Source organism: Poecile atricapillus, chromosome 4 (assembly GCF_030490865.1).
Source record: "Poecile atricapillus isolate bPoeAtr1 chromosome 4, bPoeAtr1.hap1, whole genome shotgun sequence".
Lineage (NCBI taxonomy): Eukaryota > Metazoa > Chordata > Aves > Passeriformes > Paridae > Poecile > Poecile atricapillus.
The window spans coordinates 63,585,386-63,608,677 of record NC_081252.1 but is presented as its reverse complement, the minus strand read 5'-3'; the positions used below and the strand labels follow the sequence as shown (position 1 = coordinate 63,608,677).

Genomic DNA, 23,292 nt, shown 5'->3' with positions numbered 1-23,292 from the left:
TCCTGGATCCGTATTTCTCTTTTATTGTGGTTTTTACCTCAGCCTAAATTTGGTTCGGGTGTCGGAGTGAACTGCGGAGGTTCTCGGCTTCCCAGGCCGCTGAAATCAGCGGGGGTACCCCCCTGGATAGCGAGGTTCTCCCACAGTTTTTCCGATCCGAGTCACGGCACCAATCTGTTATAAATGCAAAGGCAATTTTGGGATAAAATCAAAGAGAAATTTATTAATAAACAATAATAAACAGAAACAGCGATAAAAACCCACAATAAAAAGAACAGCGCAGCGCTGGGTGGACAGGGGTCTACACCGGAGGTATAGGTTTCCCAAATCCACCTCTGAGCAGCCTCAGGATTGGGGTTTTATAGGATTTTTAAGTCCTCAGGCCAAAATTCCAGGCAAGTTCCATTCACCAAGTGTCCTTGATTGTCCAGTGAATGGATTTCCTGCCCTAGAATGATGATATTATTTTTGTGTCCGGCCAGAGTCTCCTCTCATGCAAAGGAGACTCTGTGTGTTGCAAAGTTAAGTTTTTCATGACAGGGTGGTGGAATCCGGGTTGGTGCCGATGAATATCTTGGCCGGGTTTCCTCCTTTGTTTTCCCTGATTGCTTCTTCGACACAGAGATGTTTGAGTCTGGCGAAGCTTTTCTTTTGGAACTTGTCTTTTTCGATTGATCAGTTTCTCTACCCACTGGAATCCGCAGGGCGTTGCTTGGATCCGGAGGTAGATAATTTCCCGAGCCAGTGTCATTGTTTTCCTGATGGTCCGTGTCCTGTGTGTTTGTTTGGGTTGATGGGCCGGTTTTGGTTAGTTATCTTGGGCGTTGCTGGTAATCAGCAACCCCTCGGCAGAAAGCCTCATCCCACTTGGGGGGAGAGGCTTTTCCATGCTTTATATTTTGTTTTGTTTCTACAAAACATATCTTTCTTATATACTCCGAATTTTTAATACAACCATAATTTATTACACCCCCAAGAGTCACACCGCGTGCTGAGAGCAGTGTCCAAACTCTTCTTGAGCTCTGCTGTGACTGCTTCCCTGGGGGGCCTGTGCCAGTATCCAACACTCTGTGGGTGAAGAACCTTTTTCTAATATCCCACCTAAACCTCCCCGACACAACTTCAGGCCATTCCCTCGGGTCTTGTCCCCGTCACCACGGAGATCAGTGCCTGACCATACGGGAGGGCATTTCCTAGGGGAGTCTCACAACAGCCCCTACCCCGGACCACAGGGCAGATCTGTTAATATGTATTAATCAACTCTAAATTAACCTGCCTTGCACCAGCACCGCTTGGCGACACCTGACAGCACTCCTTAGCGGGTGGTCGTTACACCACACACGTTCTATTTTCCGTACAGCGTTTACATAGTGCAGGCTGCGCCGGGTCCCGGCTCCCACTCTGTCCCACCCCATCCCACCCCATCCCACCCCACGGCTTCCCTCGCAGGGCTCTGTTTCCCCGGGCTGGCCCCAGCCCGGCACAGCCGCTCCCGCGCCGCCGCGGCCTGCCCGCCCCTCCCCGCAGCCGGAACGCGCCGCGCGGGGCCGCGTTGCGCGGGGAAGGGCGCGCGGCGGCACCGGCGGCCGCCATGGCGGTGGACATCACCCTGCTCTTTAAGGCCAGCGTGAAGACCGTGAAGACCCGCAACAAGGCGCTGGGGGTGGCGACGACGGGGGACAGCGCGAGGGACGAGCTGCTCAAGCGGGGCACCGCCCGCTCCAAAAGCGACTTCACCAGCCGGGCGCGGGAGGTGGTGAGTGCGGCCCCGGGGGGAGGGCGAGGGGCAGCCGGGGCCGCCGGCAGCGGCTCCGCCCGGGCGGGCAACCCGCCCCTCACCGCCGCCTCGGAGCGTCCCCGGGGGGAGCGAGCGGGCCCCGGAGTCGCCCGCAGAGAGCCCCGGGGCAGCGCTTTCCCACACGGGTGTGGGCTGGGAGCGCGGCGTGAGAGCCGGGGCCCGGCGCTGCCGCGGCGGCTGGGGCCGGCTCCGAGCCCGCCGCGTTCCGGCTTCCCCCGGGGGGCTCTGCCGGCCGCGGCCCCTCCTGCCGGGACTGCGGGTGTGTCCGTGCGGATCCGCCGCCGCTCCGGGCCGTGCCTGCGTGCGCACGGGGGTTTCCTCCTGCCGGCTGCCACGTAACAGAACGCTGCCGTAGCACACGCGTTCGGCAGCGTTTGCTGTGCTGCTCCCTACATGCTGCCTTTGGCTTGGCTGCTTCCCCTGTCACACGGTGTGGCAGTTGAGTGCCAGCCCCAGGCAGATTACATGTACAAAGGTAATCGGAACGTTTTAAGAGTTGAAAAGACAAACACTGAAAAGTTAAGGAATTACAGAGGTGAAAGCTGATCAGCATTAACAGCACTCCTCAGCTCACAGTCGTTCTGTAAAAACAATTTTGTTGCATATTGTTTTCTTCCATACTGAGTCAAAACCAGGATTTGAATAACATATCTTTGATAAAGCACTGGACTGTGTTTTGAAAAACTAAGGAATTCTGAGAAGGCAGACTTACAGAATGGATATGCAAGTTTGGGACTAAATAATAATGCTCAAGTGGTTTATAGTAGCAGAGGAAGCAGGAAGTCGGAGGTTTTTAGGTTCCATTCTAGATACTCATAACCAAAGATTTGTTTGTTCCCTCTGACCGAGCCTTTTGCCCCACTGCCACCAGTATTATCTCTGTCTGCATTTTGATTCCTCCTCAGTTTCCGTGTCTCTATTTCAAATAATTTACAGTCTCAGACTGGGTTCATACCAACCTCTTCCTCCCTTCTAGTCTTTGCTCCCCCTTCCTACTATCAGAGGTTTTTGCCTCTTCCCAAGTTTGGTTTTCTTTTTTAAAGTTCTATTCATACTCAAGCCTACCCTCACTTCCATCTTCTTGCCCTGCTGTAGTCCTGTGCAGTGAGAGCATGCAATAGCCATGTCCTTTTTTTCCTGCCCTGGTTCTTTGGCTTCCCCCTGTTCACAGCTGCTGTTTCCTGGTGATCCCATTTTTTTCTCTGAAGTCCCCACTGTTTTGGAGTTTCTTCTGTGCACTGTCCAGACAACAGAAAGAAGGACAAAGGCGTGGAGAAAAGTTTCTTGTTTAATTTGTAAGAGCATCAGGTGAAGTAAACAGCTAATGCCAATGGGGATGAGCTGAACTGTCTGAGGGGGACTATGGTTTCAATTAATGGCACTTATATAAACAATGACTTTGGAGAAGAAGCAAAAGCTGAAATGGTGCGTGTTGACAGCTGGCCAGTGAGAAGGAGCAAGGTGGACTGGCCTTGCTTCATAATTCCTGTACCTTTGTGACAGCGAGCCAACAGCGCACCAGACCACAGAACATAATTGTAGTGTGTGAATGAGACATTGAAACTGCAGCTAGAAGAATAAGCTTTATAAATAATGTGAAATAAATTATGATTATACCTGTTTGTTTCAGCCAAGTACAGTTCAGTTTGATTATGTATGTGTCAAACCCTCTTTCAAATACTTTATTACAGCCTTGAATAGAAGTTTAACTGCTTCAGCCAAGACTATGCACCTTGGCTTGGAAATGTAATTTTTGACAGATGCATTAGTTCCTTAATGTGTTTCTTTTTTAAAAACTCTCCAAAAGCTAGTGAATTCTTGTCACTGGCTTTTTATTTATTTTTTTAATCTGAGGAAGGTATCAAATATCTAGCTAGTGTTGTCTATAAAAGTTTTAATGAACAACACTGGTCAGAATCCGTATAGGATAATAGTGAAGCTACACTTAGTCACCACTTTCTTTATGCCTTACTTGGTTGTAGAATAGAATATTTCAGTTGGACAGGACCTACAGCCATCATCTACTACCGCTGCCTGACCTCTTCAGGGCTGAGCAAAAGTTAAAGCAAGTTATTAAGGGCATTGTCCAAATGCCCCTTGAACACTGATGGGCTTGGGGCACCAACCACTTCCCTGGGAAGCCTCTTCTGGTGTTTGATCACCCGCTCATTATAAAATACTTCCTAATGTCCAGTCTAAGCCTCCCCTGGCACAGCTTCGAACCATTCCCAGTCATCCTGTTCCTGGATACCAGAGGGAAAAGACTGGCACTTCCTTCTTCATGTCCTCTCCTCAAGAAAGTGTAGAGCAGTGAGGTTGCCCCTCAACTTCCTTTTCTTCAGACTAAAGAAGCCCAAAGTCCTTAGTGCAAGTTCTCAGTCTGACATGAAAATATGGACATAGTAAAATAATAGAGTCTACACAGAGACCTGCTCCTTTCAACATTGTATTCTGTGTGGGTTTGCATAGCCTTGCAGGTAGAGCTGTGCCGATGCTGCCTGTGCTCCAAGCTCCAGGAATAGCAGCCAGCTGCTCACAGCTGTAGCACAGCTGGAGTGTGGGACTGGGCAGGTGCTCAGCTGTAGGATCAGAGATCTCTCTAGCCCATCCCAGAGAGGGTTTGTATCACATAATTAATGTGCTTGAGCACTTTTCTGAAGTGTATTAAGCTATATAACTGTCATGCATTGAATGTTTTCATTCTCCTTTTTGCCCCTGAAGGACTGTGAGTTTTGCTGTAGGACCCAAGGGCTGTGGAGACTTTTTTGAGTTTTTACTTCTTTTTATACAGTCTCTAAGTGATGTTGAAGAGGGAAGATTGAAAGTGCTTAGTGGTTTGGAGAAGAAGCTGACAAAATTGTAACCAGTAATCCTACACAGCTTCTGTGTTTATAATAAAGGTTCATTGCACCGGGGAGATAAAGTTGTAAATTCCTATTTTACATTATCAAACTTAACGTTTTTTTTAGGGGGATTGAAGGAGGCACAGATAATGTAGAATATAAGAGTTTTGACTTGAATCAATATTATGAGGGGAAGCTGGTTTAGAGATGTGTGCTCTTAGTGTTTTGTGTTAATTGCAGGAAAATACTTCAGCATTCTGTGTTAATTCATATTTTTTGAAGTTGGCTATTATATGCTCAGGTATACTGTGTTGCTGCAGTCTCTGGGGAGCTGATGAAGGTTTTTGTATTTGAGATTAAGTTCTTAACACAAGGATGTTATGAGCTCATCTATATCCATGGTAATGTTAGTTGCAGAGACTGGTGTTGTTGGTGATGTTATTAAACTGTGATAAAACTGTTCCATCCATATATATCAAAGATAAATTGTTATGGCTCTGAGCTGTTGAAAGTATTTTCTTTGCCCTGGCATTGACCCACCACTGTTTATTTGGTTTGGGGTTTTTTTGGTCTGTCAGCTGCCATTGTACAACCATTGGGCTCTGTGATATGTAATGTGACTTACGCTTTTCTATGGTGAACATTTTTGGCACCTCTCAATCTCTTCACCAGCTGCATATTGACTAGGACCAGGTAAGAAGTTATTGTTAAGGTTCAACAGGATCCTGTAGCTACAGGAAGGCTACAGTTACAGTGACAGACTTATTATTACTTACAATTTATAAAAGACTTAGAATTCATTATGTGTATATTAATGCTTTTTAGGGAATGAAAACAAAACATTTTCTTTATCTTACACCTTACAGTGACATGGTTGTTTAAAATACAATATCCAGGGATATTAAAGTTTGCATTTCTTCATACTTTTATATAGGCTTACGTAGTTGTAGCAGTGTGATCCTGGATGCCAGGTACCCACCAAAGCTGCTCTATCACTCATCACTCTGCCCTCCTCATCTGGGCAAGGGAGAGGAAATAGAATGGAGGGCTCATGGTTCAAGGTGAGAACAGGGAGTGATCTCTCAGCAGCTGGGTCATAGGCAAGACTGACTTGAATTGGGGCAAATGAGTTTAATATAGTACTAATCAAATCAGAAGAGGATGATGATGAGAAATAAACCAAAGGTTTAAAAACATTTTTCCCCCACTCCTCCCATCTTCCTAGGCTGAGCTTCACTCCCAGTTCTCTATTTCCTTCCCACCAGTGGAACAGGGGGACAGGGAGTGGAGGCTGCAGTCAGTTGCTCACACGCTGTCTCCGCTGCTCCTTCCCCAGCAAGGGAGGGCTGCTCACACTGTTCCCCTGATCCAGAGGGGTGTCCCTTCCACAGGAGGTAGTTCTCTGTGAACTGCTCCAGTGTGGATTGCTCATGGGTTCCTGCCAGCAAAACTGGGCTAGTGTGGGCTTCTCTCTCCACAGGTTCTGCCAGGAGACTGTGCAAACTTCCCATGGGGTCACACCTGCTCCACCATGGAGTCTTCATGGGCTGCAGGGGCACAGCTGCCTTGCCTGGTCTGCACCAGGAACTGCAGAGGAATCTGCTTCAGCACCTGGAGCACTGACCTTGGTGTCTGCAGAGCTGTTCCACTCATTCCTCTCTCCTGCTGCAGTTACTGCTGTGCAGTAGCACTTTTTCTCCCCTTTCTTAACTCTGTTGTCCCAGAGGCACAGCCCCTGTTGCTCTGTGCTCTTCCTTGGCCAGTGGTGTGTCTGTCCTGGAGCCAGCTGGCTTTGGCTCTATGGACATGGGGGAGATTCTGGCAGCTTCTCACAGAAACCATCTCTGTAGCCCCCCACTACCAAAACCGTGCCACACAAATCCAATACGTTTGTTCCTTGGTATGGTGTCAGGTTTGGGATTAAGCTAAATGATTGAAGAATTTTAAAGATTAGAGCAAAAGTATTTAAGTAAAAAAAATGGGTTTGCAGTAAGTGCTCAACATAAGTGTCAAACATAAGCAGTTCAGAGCTCCAGTTTATGTGGCACTGGTTCACAGCTTTACAATGCCTTAAATCTATTGTTTTGGATGTTTTAAAAGATTGTTGGTTTTGCAAAGTATGTGGCATTTGAGCTTCTGTTTTAGGACAGTATTAGGAAATCTGACTCTTTAGGCCTTCCTTTTACTTTTTTTATGGCAAATATGAGCAATTGGGAATATCATCTGTCAAATATATTTTGTAGATATTTGAAAATACTGAAGGAACAAGAACTTTTTATGATTGCTGACTGTTCAATATGTGTTAGAAGAGAGGAATCAAGGCTGATACGGCCTATAAACAGAAATAAATATAAATTAATGGTCAAGCAGCATTTCATGGTGGATTTAATTGCAGTCATGAATAAAATCTGTTTTGCTTTGGGAAATTCTCTTCTTTAAGGCTTTGTGAAAAGCCAAAAACTGAAGAGTTGGAGCATGAATTATTCAGAAACAATATCAGGCATAGCTGAAGAAATATCCTTGAGAACGGAAAATTTGAAAAGTTAAATGCTTCTAAATCTTTAAATGAGAAATTTCAGAATGATCAAATGTCTATGTTTGAAGCTGTTGAACACATAAGGACGCCAGATTCATGAGGCTGCAACATCTGTTATTCATATAAGTTCTGTGTATGGATTCTGTAGGATGATTAAGTGATTCTTCAAAAAAAACCTGGTACAATAGGCCAATATTCACACAAAAAATATGTTCAGCTGCTCTGTACAAATGTGTAATGAGGAGGAAAAATCCCCACATAAAACTTGTCTCCAAAACTAGTTCTTGCAAGAGCCAGAACAAATGGCATTGAATATAAATTTTAAGCAAACCTTTTAATTACAAGGCCACTTGACTTTCGTAGTACATTGCTTTGGTTACCCTTAGGTCACTGCTGACTTTCTAATTTTATTTTATTTTTTAATTTTACATACTCTATGTAAAACAGCTTTTCATGTGTACCTGTGAAAATACAACTTATTTCATTGTTTGGAATGCAGCCTAAGGGATAATTTCAAATAGCAGTGCTACTAGAAATGATGGAGAGCTGGTGTTTTGTCTTTGGTACCAGATTTGAGATATTCCTGCACATCTTTGTATATCCTGTACAGATTGGTGTTTAGAGCATTCCCCCAGGACAGAAAAATGAGTGTTTGTATATGGTGTTACAGTTTATTCATTGCCACTGTCACTGCATTTAATAAAGCCTAAAAAAGGCACAGGGAATGCCCAAACCAGGAGCTGGTACCCCAAACTGGCTATAGAAGACCACCTTGAATAACATGATGTAATTGTTGACAAACTAAAAGGGAGTGTTTTTAAACATATGTACTTTCTGGACCCTTTCAGAGTGTGCAGGATTGTTTGAAAAGGTACTAATAATAAAATTTAGCCACTGAAATTGTGTAATGTACACAGTGGTAATAGAGAAAGACAAGATCCTTACTGGAAAATTTCTAGGTGTTTACAAATAAAGTTTGAAAAATATGAGTAGATGAAATCTAGAGAACTAGATTTCAAACACAGGATTCCTCATGCTTATTACAATTCTAATATGATAAGAAAAAAGTTGACTTGCAGACTGGGAGGTCCACAGGCTTTTCCACTGCATACTGGTTTTAGATAAAACTTCAGTGTTTGGCAGGTACCAATGTGCTGATGCAGGGAGTAGCACCATCCTTGTTCTAAAAGTAAAAGGTATAGAAAAATAAAAATGCCAAATAGTAAATGTTTTACTGGCATGTAGAGTAATTACTATGATGCTGGTTCTGAGTCAAATTCAGGTTGGTGACTTCAGAATGAGTCAGATTATATATGAGCTTTTCAAAAGACTGGAAAATACCCAAAATAATGAAATAGTCAGTTTGCTGTATTATTTTTTATGGGATGGGACATGTATTCTCCAGGTCTAAAACAGAACTGAAAGGGACTTAATCCTTAAAACTTTCATATCCAAGAGTGGTACCATTGTGGTGAACAGAGGCAGAGCACCAAAGACTGCATGGTCATGTAGTGAACTGCTTCTGTTGTAATTGAATAGCTGATACTTACCAGTGCAAGAGGGGAATGGCCAAAAATGGTTTAAGTTGTGTGCTTTAATGGTTTTGGTTTTATACTCAACTGAAAAATTATAACCTGATTTAATAAGGTTATTTAATACAATTTTTTGACTCTATTGATTACATAGGAATAACTCCCATGAGAGAATATTTGAATGCAGGGAAAATATATACTGTTTATGGTGTAGCCAAATTTAGAGTCTTTATTAGAAATGAATGACTGTGCCAGATTTTAGACAGTGAGTGATATTTCAGTTCACTTAGGTTTTAATGAGAGATAAGTTCTCTTAAATTGGACCCATTTCTGAGGTCATTAGGATTAATTCTGACTTCTCCCATGAACAGTTATGAACAGTCATTCTTTACCTCACTGATGATGTTGCATTTTGTACTCATTTACATGTGCATGGGTTTCCCTCCCCCATGTTGTAAGCTGAAAATATAATTTTAAATTGCACTTTTTCAAATAGGGGGTTACAACGTTCTGCTGTCTTATATCCCAGATTTATCTCTTCCCCTGTGCAAATTACAGTTAATGTTAGTTTTTTATTATGAGCATTTATTGGTTTTACTTCTCATTTCCTTCATCCTTGTTAGAGAAGTTTAGTCTGAGAGGTGGAAGGGAAAGATGGTAATTTCAATTAGTAGATGAGAAACATGTAAAAAGCTGGTTAAGGAAATAGCAGAGTAAAGATTGGGAAAAAAAAAACCCAAAACAACTTGAAGAAGAATGAAATGCTATTTGGTACATTAGGACTAAATGCCAAATCACTAATGTTCCCCATGTGATGCTTCTGGTTTTAGCAAAAATCACTTCAGAAACAGTGAGGAGGGTATTGTTTGGCCTTGGGGAAAAGTATGAACTCCTGCATTTTGGGAAATGTCTGTACAAATGTCATTGTTTCCCCTGCTTTGTTTGTTTGTTTTAAAGTATATTTTCAACTCCATGTGAGTTATTTTCTGAATTTAGCAGAGCAGCAGGATTGAAAGTTGGCTTGAGAGACAACTTTCCTTAGTTGCCTGTTAATTTTGTTTTGACTAACTGGACCTCATGTGGTGCTGAGGAGTCCAAAAGTATGTAACACTGCAGTTCCCATTCTGAGGATGTTGTCTTCGTCCTCACCTCACCTCCTTCTAGGCTGGTTGTGGGAGGTTCGTTCCTGGCTTGGAGTTAGAGGAACTGTTACATCCTACAGCTGGTAACTATGAACTCTTTCTTGGCTGTGATATTCCCTTAAGATGACACCTTTTGCCAGTTCTTGTTTTTTCATCCTGCCACAAATAAGGGTAATGTTTGTGGAAGTTTGTAGAGCAGTGAAAGTGGAAGAAAGCTGAGATTTATCATAGGTAGCTTCCTTCTTTTCTTAAACATAGTTTACATTAGCATAACATCTGAAGGAAAAAATGGACTATGGGGCAAGGTGATGGGCCTTAAGGTGTCTGAAAAGCTGGAGAGACACAGTGGAAAAGATAGACAATAGAAAGTGTGCAGGCATATCCGGAAGTAAGTGGAAGGATCAAGGTTGTAGAAGAGGCAGTCTAACATTAGAAGTAGAAATATGAGTAAAAAGAATGAATATCAGGAAGTTTATGAGGCTGTGATATAGTTCATCTAAACAGGGAAGAGAGGAAGTAGAAGAATGGAGAAAAAAGATGGAATTTAATATTTTCAGTTTAGTGAATTTAACTGAGTTAGTGAATTTATACTTTTTGCTGTTTCTCTGAGTTCTCTATCAAAGATTTTGAAGCAAGAACAGCTCATTGTTTTGAGTACTTGATGCTCTGCCATTGCTACAAGCTTTGGGCTCCATATTTATGTACTTTGAAATATTATCTCTTGTTTGGGACAGAAATGAACATAAAAGTAAGCAAACTCAAAATAATATCAGTGTGATTTGTTAAGAGATGTAGCTGTGGGATTTCTTATCCAGCTATTAATACTGAGGCCAAAATAAAGCTGATTTCTCTGTAAGTTAGTAACTTTAAGGCATCTGATTATTCTCCTCCTCTGCTTTTTTGAAAATAGAACAAGTTTGGTAGATAGCAGCCCAGAGAATGTTTTATCTGTGACTCTTCCCAGCACCCTGCAGTTCTTTCTGTGTGCATGGTGTATTCTGCTTCTTCATTTAGGTAGAGAGGGATGTTCTTGGACTCACACTTGTGTTTTTGCTAATTGAGACTCATTTTGGTCATCAGGGTTAGTTATTGTTGTAATGTTGCGCTGATAACTTGTGATTTTTTGGTAATGAGTCGTTTAAGTTTTTGTGGGTTTCACCATAGACAAAAGGATACAATTTTTCATTGAAAGATTATGTAATTATATACTCGGTCTTTGAAATTTCAGTCCACTGTACTTGAAAATATTTTTCAGACTGGCAGATATTAAAACCTGGTGTGATAGCTTTAGCAATGAGAGCAATTAAAGGGTGAAAATTGGAGGTATGAATCATTTCCAGTAATTCAAGGAAAATGTTCTTTAGTGTTGAAAATATTACACTGTGGTATAATTGCATAAAATGTTAAATGATGGATACTTTCTTGAAAAGTGAGAGTTTCCTGGCTTCAGGGTGGTGTGTCAAAACGTTCTGTAGGGCAAAAAAGCATATTTTGTAGTGCTCAGGTGTTTGTTGTCCCTTTTTACCCTTTCATTCTGACTCTGCCTTCTCTTTGATGGAGGCTGGTGAGACCTGTGGAAAAGTGCATGTGCTGCATCGACTCAAATTTGCATCTATTCCATTTCTGCAGGTATTGTCCAGCGTTTGAAAAGCAGAATGAAAACCAAATACAATTAAATGTAATCCAACTTCCTTTCAGTCTTTGATTTTCACTATTAATGGATTGCTTGCCATATCACACTGGATGTTTCCTTTTTTTTTGTAGACTTTTAAACAGTTTCGAATATGGATGTAATTTCAGCAGTTCTAAATTGAATATTTCATTTCTGTGGGGAAATTTCCATAGATGCAACTGACTGGTGTTTCCCACCTCTTGAATTTTTCAGTTGAGTAGAAAGAGTGGATTTCAAGTGAATGTATGTGAAGGTTCTATGGGGATGTCTATAAGTTCTCAAATGTTATGTTGATTAATGGTGGAAAATAAAGAGAAGGAATCTTGGTTTTACTCCTAAATTTATTGAACCTCTAGTATGAAGTATTATTCTAATAGCCTAACTAGAATAACTATAATTTTAATACGGTTATTCTGTGATATTTTTATTTTTTATTTTTTATTTATGGTTAAAGAACATAAGGCCTCCAGTGTTTAGTCAAGGTGGAAGTTAAATCTCACTATATTTAGAAGACCAGAAGTAATCTTGCTGCAGGACGGGGCTTTCTGGAATAAAATACACACCTGAGACGTGTCAGGTAAAAGAGGAGGTGCGAAGGGAGCATCAGGTTGTACGGGAGCCCACCAGGAGTGCACTGGGGACTCCTCACTGGCTCTGTGGTGGCAGTGTGCCTGTGAGTGCAGAGCAGCCAGAGTCATCAACCTCCACAAGAGGGGAGAGTTGATCAAAAGGGTAAGAAAACAGAGGAGTTTTTCAGTAATGGGTTGAAAACAAGGTGTTTGGTGTTTTGGGGAGGAAAACAGATTTTTGGAGTTCTGAGTTGCTATAAAAGTCTTATTTATCTGCTGGTTTTCAGACTGATGGGTAAAATCCAGGTGTTATTGCATGATGGATATTTTTTTCTTGACTATTTTCAGGTGATTTGGATGTTTTGAAAAACAAATTTGAATTTCCAGGGCTTCCAAGATTTCTCTGTCTTTACAATAGCCTTCCTTTGAGAGGTTTTGGCTGAGCTATTGGTCTCACTTTTCCCTAATCTCCAATTTAACAAGTCTTTTTTCCTGCTTTCTTTCCTGAAAAAGAAGGAAAACATTGCTTGAGCTGTAGAAGAATATACTGCTCTTAGGATGCTTTGTGTGTAACATACGGCATGTTATACATGGTATCTGCTTTTTTTATGACCAATTCACTCACATTAAAATAAACACTGATAGCAAGCAGGCATGAAAGACAAACATGTAGTGGTGATGAAAACCGTTTAATGATTAGTAGAGAAATATATTTATTGAAAATAAAAACCATGTCTAGCGGCTCTAATGGTGGCTTCTCGAAAAACTACCATGTTGTGGCATTTGCAGTGCTGTATGTCCTGTACAGTAGATATTGTTTAAAATTGCTTGGGAACTGGAGCTTGCAATTGTGAGCTTGGAATGTCCTGCAGATAATTAAGTTGTGGTCAGGCCTTACAAAAATAAAAAGTTCTCGAACTATGATTTTATAAACATGCTACAATAACATTTCTTTATATCTAACAGTTTCTTACAGAAAGCTGATACTCTCACAAGGAATTGACTAAAGGTAAAACATCAAGAAAGAAAAAATATTAAATTAAATCTTCACTTACAATGCTGACAGTTTGCTTGTAATATTAAACAGATGTGTGTGTTCATGGGATATTCTTCTTTCAGAACCTTGTTGCATACTGGTTTTCAAGTGACAGCTACAAATTTTTGATTAATTTAAAATTCTGCTTTCTTCAGTTGTCTTTGTTATATGTTATTTTCTTTGGGTCTATTCAGCTGGACAGTGTGATGCTGGCTTGCAGTTTCTGCTGTGATGTTTGAGGGAAAGTATTGCTTTGTGTAGGCTTAAATTAAATTTACTCATTCAATTATATAGAAAAATTATTACATGTATGCAACTGTACATATATGAAATACATATATGTATTTCTTGGGCATGATATTACTTTTGCATATCTAAGGGTGGCATTTATTGGTTCTGGTTGTGGGTGTGGTGGGGCATAATTTGGCCTTCTTGGCTCCTAGTAAATATTGCACATAGAAGCCAATAACAAAATAATGGCACTTAATTTTTTATAAGATGTGCATTTAATGAAACATAGAGAGAATTATCAATTAAAAAGAAAGTGTATAGCACTATTAAAATGACAGAATGTTGTGTCCAGTTCTGATACCAACCTTTTCCAGAAGTGTGATAGTGGTGGGATGTTGCTTTGTTGGGTTTGGGGTTTTTTTAAAATAGAAAGAGCTACAAAAATGATCTGAAGCCTGAAAAAATCTACCTTGTAGTGAGAAATCCTTTAACCTTATTTTGTTACAACATATGATCATAAGTAAAAAAGTCTGATTTCTTCATGGATCCTATGAACAGCAAAATAAGATACAGTACTGGAAGTAGTACGCATTATTTGAGGTGTGATTCAGCTGATCCTTTGATTTGGTAAATTCTGCATCACTTGGAATCACTTAAGTCAAATGCATGTATTTCAAAATACATACAGTGCTCAACAAGTAATGCAGCAGTTAATGCATAGGGATGGCTCTGGAATTCCTTTCTACATATGGGACACTGCTTCATACCAAAGCAAGGAATTGGATACTGGTTTTCCAGATGCCAGACTACTGCTCCAGTGGCCTGTGACTCTGATCAGTCTGACCTTGGATGGTGTAAATGTATGAATGTTCTCTCTTCATTTTTTATAATAAATGAACTTACAGGAAACAAATCTTGCGAGAGTATTTCTAAAATAAAATAGTTGTATTTGACTTCACAGAGTGCTTAATCTATCACAGACGTTTGTTGCTGTGAAGTAAGCAACCGCTTTTTAAATTTTTTTTTACAGTCATATTTCTTCTCCACAGATTTCAGAAAATGAGTGATATACAAAGTTAAATTATAAGGTTAAATTATATATATTTTTCTATAATTTTTTTTTAGGACTGAAGGAATCAATATCAGGTGATTGTTGATTAAATAGTGCCACATCGCTGCAGTCTGCATACTGACTCCGTTTAATATACATGAATAGGATATCTTTCCTTTTTTTTAAAAAGATTGTGTAAAGACACAATGATACAACATGAGTGAGACTAGCTTGTAAGAATACACTTTATTTTTCTTGATGATGTTGCTTTCACTTCCCAGATTTTTAGCTCATTGTGGAATCCATTGAAGTATAGATGGGAAATACTTGCAAGAGCTCAGATACTGTTTCTTATGGGCTTGACTATGATGTAAAGAACTTTACAGCAAATACAGGAAAATACTTATTACAGACAGTGAAAATGTGAAGAAAAAGGGAAAACTATCAAGAGAATTAGCTGGCCTAAGGTGTGGCCTAGTGTAATTTCTTATATTTATTTATTTGCTGCATACAGAACGTGTGGTGCTATAGCTTGCCTGTTTCACTAACTTGACCATTTCTTCACAATTTATTGTCTAAAAAGTTACAGTAGTTTCAATAATAGTTTGTGGGTTCCCACAATACACTTGAAATACTTACAGTTTTATTTTTTAGGGAAAATACAGCATGTGTATTTTTGTTGCTTACAATGAAGGAGAAGAAGCCTTTCCTATATAGCTTTTAAGTAAAGATTGGGACTTATTTTACTGAATTAAGCACATGCGCCTCATGCAAATCCTGTATAAGAGTATTGTTTCAGTTTTAAAGAAGTACATTTAAAAGTATCTATTAGAGATGTAGGGGAAGAAGATAATGCAAATATTAATGGATTTTATCTTTTGAGTAAAATTGCATAGTTTCAAAGACAACTTTTGTTTGCTTATACATGGTTGCTACTGATGCTCCTACATTTAAAAAAGAGCTACTATTGCGGAATCCCGTAGTCTGCTTGCAGGCATTTTATGGATTGAACTGTCTTGAGCAAGCTGATTTGTATCAATCACTTCTTAAAATGAAGCAGAAGTAGTTTCTTTTTTTGGTGAAAAACCTTATAAGTTGTGGTGGGATTCTGTGCAGCCTGATGATGATGGCCAGGATCTTCTGTGTGAGCAGGCATACAAATAATTTGGTTATTAGACTGTGTCTTTCTGCTGGGGTTTTGTGCTGGTTGGTTCTGCCTTCAGGTTTTGTCCCTCTTGTGGATGACTTTGAAATAATATGAATAAAATATTAATAATGGATATTCCATGAGATAACATGCTTTTTCATGCCCACTTGGAGACAGAGATTATATTAACATAGTTCAAATTATCCTTACTGCTGGTGTTTGAATACTAAGGCTCTGTCAGAACAACTCTATAGATGTCTAGATTTGGATCCTACAAAAATAACTTGTTTGACTGATGCTGATACTGTTGCCAGTGAGATATTGTTGTTGATTAAACACATATGTATGTTTTAACAAAAAAATCTTTTCTATTGGAATTTTATAAGGAAGAGGATTGTTGTAATACAAAGAAACCGAAACTCTTGAATAGTAAGTTGTTTGGAATTAAGTTTCCTACCTCTTAAGACTGTGAACTGAACTATTCTATTGCCTTTTGATTGCATGGTGTGTTTTCTGCTTTAAATTGCTATTACAGCAGCTCTGTGAGTCCCTAACTGAGAGCAGAGCTAGATTCCCTTTGCAGAGCGTTTGAACTGTTAACTAAGCAAGACATTGAATGATGCAAGATGAAATCCTGGTTGTACTGAAACAGAGTTATGGTTGATTTAATTGAAGAAAATGCTGTGCAAAAAATTCTTAGCTGAGTGAAAGTTTAATTCTTGCTCGTTGTTGGTTCCACATTTTATCTTGACTGAGAGTGACGATGAAGGCTCAAATTAGAGATTATGGAAAAAGAAGTCTTCTCAAGTGTTCTTAAGGATTTTTTATTAAGGTATGTTTCTTTCTCTTTTTTTGTTTTTTGTTGTTGGCTTTTTTTTGTTTTGCGAGAAATGAAGGGATTTAGTTGAGACTATTCAAATATTGTTCACTTGGATCCTAAGAGAGCATTCCCCAAATGGGAAGGCATTATGAGTAAGGACATTTCTAATTTGTGTCACTTATTTGTATTTCCAAAGATATGCTGTATCCTAAACCAAAATAATTCTGAAAATATTTATGCATAACAGTTGTTGGATAAAACTAGCAATTTTCTGAAAAAATGTAGTTTTTAAACTCTCTCTGAGTTGTAGCAATTAACCTACATGCACATTTATAATTCTAGAAAATGGACAGCATATTACATTCAAAGACTGGATCTGATAGACTCAAATTGCTTAAAACATCAGTTATTGAAGATGTCCCCCTGGGACTTTGAGAAACTATTTAACAGATGAAAGTACATTTTGAAAAGTCTGACCTTACAGGCAATCATAAAATGAATCAAAACAGTTCTTTCCTCCCCTGAAATGTACAGAGCCCATCTGTATCTAATCCAGTAATTATAGACTGAGTTCAATTACCTTTTCAAACTTGGAGCAGACTGGAGACTAGGCAGTGAACAAACATAGGGTTTTGTCTAGACCTCAATTGACCACAGTCTAAAACTTGAATTTATATGTAATTTTATTTTTAGCATCATTTGATAGTTTTTAAAGGATTTATTTTGCTACCTGGTTGCTGGAACATGAAGGTTTTTATTTGTTGACTTAGTGTTTATGGTGACATTTTTTATTCCCGTGAAGTTAATAAAATGGCACCAAATCCTAAGAGTTTACTGTATAAATAATTTTTAAATTTTAAGAAAGTGGATTAAACAGCTCTTTCGAATTTTTAATATTGCCACAATGAAATTATTAAATAATCTGAACAAAATTATGTAATTTAATGTCTGTGCTTATATCCATATATTTAATATTCAGATTAAAACACTCGCCTTTGATGGCTTTGGCTCTTTTAGAAAAATGAACCCCAGCTACCTGATGGCAATAGTACCAGTAATTGACACAGATTAGAAACTGGGCTGAAAATAGATTTTCAATTATTTTATTAATTTATTTCAGTTAAAGCAAGTAAACTATCCATTCAGTCACACAGGCAATGTTAGAGAATACATACACAGCTGCAAGTCATAGCAGTTGGTGTAAGTTACCACTCTGACCACCAAGTTGAAGCCTAGGCCTCTTTTGATATTATCCCACAAGCAGAACAAGCCACATAATATATAATATAATAGACATCTTACTGAGAGGAATCTTGTGCTGCTTTCACTGTCTGACATAACTTTTCCAACATGGTGTTGTTATTCCTTATAGGACAGCTCTGAGCAGCCTTCTCTTGGCAGGCGCTCTTTGCAGCAAATCTGTGTAGTTTCAGAACCCAGCACTGGGGTTGTTACAGGAGAACATTTCCTATCTCTTGGGTAGCAGTGGAGGAGCGATGATTAAGGACAGAATAAATGCTTTATTTTTAACTTTTAATTGTGCAGTATGCTTTTGATAGATAGAATGGCATTTCTTGGCAAGTGAAACCTATGATAATTAGTGCATTTAGTTTAACTTACTTATTCTTAATAATAATCAGTATTTTGTAGCAGTTGCTGTAATTAGTTAAGAATGTGGTTCATGATGACTTCCAAGTCAACACGTATTTGATGAATAAGGCACACTGTTCCAGTAAGTAGTAAATTTGACATGACAAGCAGGAGTCTTTTGATGTTTAATTGGCTTTCCTTGTAACACTTGAGGAAAAAAATGATCTAATACATGTTGCATTGACCATAAAGCTGAAGCCCAAGAGACTGCTTGGAATGTATTTTGTCTCCATATTTTGTAATCATGGGAAAAGATCTCTAATATTTCTCTTTTGGCATATTTTTTTGGGTGGGAGGTATTTGGTTGGTTGGTTGGTTTGCTTGGTTGGTTTGGTTTTTTAGTGTATAGTAGTTTGCTGGATGAATGATACTGAAGATGTAATATGCAGATGTATAAAATGATATTAATAATCATAATTTTAAAGCAAAATTTATAATAGTATTTTATCAGGAAATGTAGTAGTATATAACATCAGTTTGTCTTGTTGTTTTGGTTTTTTTTTTCCCTCTCAAAAAAGAGGGACTGTCATGCACTCAAAAGTTAGGAAATGCAATTTGAAATTTCAGTCCTTCGTCAAAATCCTATTTACAAAAGCATTGGGAAGTTCTTTATTTCTCCCTGCCTTAACTCCACATCAGGAGCCAAGAAGACCTTTCAGCTGTTGCTAATAGCAAATGTCATTATCTGTTGCACAGTCGTATTTGTATTATTAGATTTATCATAGAAGATATGATCATAATCTGCTTCCAGTAAGTCCCCTAGCCCTTTTTTTTTTCTTCCTCCTTACCATTATGACCATAAGAAATAAAATTCACCTAGAAATTCAATTGAAGTTTATGCTGCCATAGAATGTACCATCATACTGCAATGGAAAGTAGGGATGGTTGATCTAAGTTTCTGAATTTTTAATAATTCTGTGTTTCAGCTTCATAGGAAAAATCTGCTATGACCAGGATGTGGAATCTGCTTCCTGTGCTCCATTTTGTTGTACACAGCTTCAGTATTGTACAGAACTTCAGAAATGAAAGCATTTAAGACCAAGAGCTGAAATGAGTATATTCTGGGAGTAAACTAAGTCAGTACCTGTAGCCTGCAGGTTACCTGAAATGAGAAGTCTAGATTCAGCACTGTGTTTATTGGGATCTGAATAATTTTAATTCTAAAGGGTAGTGACACTACTGACCCCAAATTCTAAGGGTACTAACAGTAACTTAAGAATTGTGCTGGCTGCTGTAGACAGAATTTGTGTTACAGGGAAAAAAGACTATTTCGTAGTCTCAAGATTTTTCATGACCACATCAAGTGTTTTTCCCAAGTGAAGGTTGGTTGGTTCAGTTCAATCTCTTTGCTTATTAGACAAAGGACTTTGTTTTATGACTGTTGCAAGAAACTACTGTTAATTTTCAGTTGCATTCTGACACTGCCCGATAAATATTCTGCTGTGTGCATTGCATATACTGTATTGTATTTGTAGAGTAAGATAAAAGCGGTACTAAAAAAACAACTGTGTTTTTAGTTTAATGGAAAGAGAAATGTTGAAAGTGAAAGCATTTATCCTTTGTGCTTCAGTGGATATTTGTGTGTCGGCTGTTTTCAAACCAAATCACTTGAGTCAGCTCCTGTAATTGTACGTGTCCCCTGCCTCAGAGCAGGCGCTCCAAACCCAGCAGAGAGCATGCATCTTTTAGCTGCCTCTGTTCAAGGAAATGCATTAAATTTCCCTTGTAATATAATTTTTAAAACTAAAGGGGATATTAACTTTATTATAATCCCTGGTATAAACTTTTGAAAAAAATTGTGGTTCTTTGGGAGTCACCCTATTTTCTTCCCGTTTCACTTATTTAAAAGACGTAACTTTCTTTTGCCTTCATTTGTTCCTTCCAACTCTTACATTTTTGACATGTGCTTTTCTTTCTTGTTCTGTGTATTTTTTGTCATAGGTTTCTGTTGAAATCTGTCACAGTTTTAGTGTCACTGATTTCTTGAATTTATGCTCCATTTGACTCCTTTGTTACTATAGTTATTTCTTGATTTTTGGCATATTTTCTGTACATTACAGAATTAGTAGACACTTGTTCATTTAAGTGAGAAGAAACTGTTAAACACAAGAAGGATAATTTGGTTGCCCACAAATACCTAGTCAGTCGTTTTACTTTCTGCAGTAGAAGGGAGGCTTTTTCCTCTTGTTGCTGATTTATTGTATAAGACAAAGGAATTCAAAGCTCCATCCGTGAAGCTTAATCTTTATAAACAATTTGTCTTTTTTTCCAGTCTTGTCCAGCTACTGCTTTATGGACTTTTTCCTTTTCTTGACTTCATTTGTGACATTAATTAGTATTAATAATGGCAACTAATTAAGCAATAAAACTATGTTTGCCGTCATTACAGTTACGCTTTTAAAAAGCTTTCTAAAGTGCAAATTCTTCAAATCATTTTAAATAAAAGAAAAATCATGTTGAGTTACTTAAGCTATGTAAGGAGTCATAATACAGCCAATTTGATACAGTGCAACAAGATAGAACTAAACAAAATTATGTGAGTAAAGCTTTTTATTTAGACGCTGGGGTTTATTTTCCTTCTCTTTGTTTCTCTATCCTTACTCATTTTTGTCTCTTCCATGCTCATTGATGCTGTAGTCAGACAGACACTTGAGTTGCTTATGCAGGAACCACATCTGAGTTGCTCTGTAGGGGTCTGAAGAACATTCAGGAAAAAAAGATTAAATATCTTCAAACTAGTTTAGCTATCCTGACTTTAAGGTTTCAGGCACCGCTGCATTCAACACCACTGTGTTCAACAGTATGCTTTTCCATTTGTATGACATTAGAGCTCCAGGCATTTGAAATTGTTGTGTGTTTCTGCGGGGAAAATTGTAATTTTGGAATGCTCTGGTTCTAATGTTGATGTGCCAAGGAGTAGTACATGTTATTAAAACATGAGGTCAGGTTAACCCTCTCCTTGCTAGCTTATATATAGCATTAAGTGTTTTGTTCAGGCTATTTTGAACACTTTCAAGGAGAATATTTTACATCCAAAGAGATTTAAAAATTGGTCTGGGAATTTGTTTCTTTCCCCTTTAAGTGTGGGGTTTGGGTTTTTTTGCTTTTGTTTTGGTTTATTACCCTAAACAAGGGTCCTGTTCTTCCAATATGTGCTAGGCTCTTACGTCTCTGATATCCATCTCTCATTTGCACTGTAATTATAATTACTGTTTTAGCTTGGATATACCTTACTTTTCATGTTTTTTCACTCTTTTCCTCAGACCATGCCCTTCTGCCTCTATTACCCTTTCAATCTGCAATTCTTCCCTTCCTGCACTTTTCAATGTTTCTCTTATTTTTCCACCCTTGTGCCACAAGGAGCTTTACCAGTTCCTGTTCCATTCATCCATACAGTCAGATGTCTGCTTGACATTGACCACTTAATCCCGACCAGTATGGTAAAGTCTCTTACTACTATTAAGTTTTTGTGTTCTAATTGTGCTTCATAGCCTTAGCATTTTCATCTTAAAGTTGCTAATGTGATACATCCTCAGCAGGGAGGTACTTCATGTTTATCTTTCTCTCTTCCTAAGCTCATGCCAGTACATGAGCAGAATACTAAAATGCTGATGAAATGTGTTTCAATAATACTGAGTCATCTGGAGTGCAGAGCAGAGCTGTGGAGCAGTGGTGTGACATTTGTTAAATCAGCTGTTCATAACCCAAATAGAAACTGGAAAATGTACTATCACTTCTGTCCTTGACTTAAGAGTCTATTCACTAATTCACCTAAGAGCTGTGAAACATTGTGGCAAATTGCAGTAGCATTTTAGTCTAACCTTGAGTGAAAATTGTACACAAACCAGTATCCGTCTTACAAGTGATACTCCAAGTTCTCCCTATGCTTGTGTGCTGAAACACAAGTATTTTTCATCCAGTTGTTCTGTTTTTGCCCAGACAATGCAGTAGCATTTAGCTACTGCAACCCAACCTGGGCAATCTAGTTGTTATGACAAAAGATGGAGGTAACATTGACTTTTTCACTGTGTATGGATTGGTGAGATACAGTGAAACTGTTTGATATACACAGAGTATTAACACAAAGCATTTTAGGAAGTTTTACAGCTTAATCTGTAAGCTCCTGGACAGTTTGTATGTGTTTACTTGTTGACATAGTGATGGTTTAGTTGCTTGATAGTTCCTTCTTGCCTGACATTCTACAGCAATGGCCGTATGATATACATATGGCAACAGCCATATGTATATCAGCAGAAAGTTGTGAAATGAAGGTCTCTATGAAAATGGTAGCATCTATGAAATGTGTGTACCCCAAACTGTTGAAAGACTTTGACGTTGCCTATAAAATAAAAAGTTGGATGAAGGAAAGTAGTCAGTGTTTTATTCTCTCTACCAGAGCGTATTTCAGGTAAAATAAGAATACAAATTCGTTTTGCAAAGTAAGTATTCTAATAGATTTTTGTCTTCTGAAGCTCTTCTGATTCATCAGAGTTTGTAGAGTAAGCACAATCTTTTTATTGCACTGGTGGTTTCTGTGAACTTATCTCAGTGTACTTAAGGTGCTGGATAGCCCATTCAGTTCCCACTGCAAAGCCCTGGTGAACAGGAATCTGTCAATAAATACATAACAATAAATTCAAATAAATATCAGAGACTCTGCCACCATCTTGTTTCCTAAGATTGTCTCACAGCTGGCTGGGCACTTTGTAATTTCAGAACGGAGACCATGTTCCTTTCCTGAGTAGCCATGAGGATAATGCTGTAGTTCACAGCCCTCTCTTCTTGGAAGTCCTTTGGAGTTGACTACTGATTGGAACCTCAGACTTAATGCAGCAGTATCCAGTGGGGTTATGTCTCAGTATTGATGCTATTTCATTTTATTACAGCCAAACCTTTTACTTCATTTTCTTGTGTGTTTTGGTTTTGCCTTAGTTCTTGTTTGTTTCTGTATCTCTCCCTATTTATGCATGGTGTGTTTTCTGTGGATGTGTACCATCAAAAAGCCACCTATTATGTGAAGTTGTGGGTTCCTATGAATTTGAGACTTCCTAGAGATAGATAAAACACTAAGAAATTAGTAATATGTTGCAGGCAATGGTAGCCAGTTACAGGATACAGGTCAGTTAATTAGGAGACAGAAACAGATTGTTGTATTTTGAGGTGTCTTGCAAAGTTGACTCCAATGAGTGTCTTTTGGCATTTGTATTACGAGCTAGGCTTTGTTATGTCCATGTGAGCCTTTGTTTAGCTGAGTCTCCTAGATCG

The 23,292-nt window shown here is 38.9% G+C and overlaps 1 protein-coding gene across 2 annotated transcripts in view; it reads left to right on the top strand.

Annotated features, from left to right (window-relative positions):
* The first annotated feature begins 1,167 nt into the window (after positions 1-1,167).
* STX18 (syntaxin 18) overlaps positions 1,168-23,292 on the top strand; it is a 58,295-nt gene continuing 36,170 nt past the window's right edge. Inside the window, exon 1 of one of the 2 annotated variants that reach the window (XM_058838331.1) lies at positions 1,168-1,756. In XM_058838331.1, coding sequence (XP_058694314.1) covers positions 1,592-1,756 — 165 coding nt within the window. In that variant the 5' untranslated portion in view covers positions 1,168-1,591. The remainder of the gene's footprint in view (positions 1,757-23,292) is intronic. The other variant, XM_058838332.1, reaches the window with a different exon arrangement.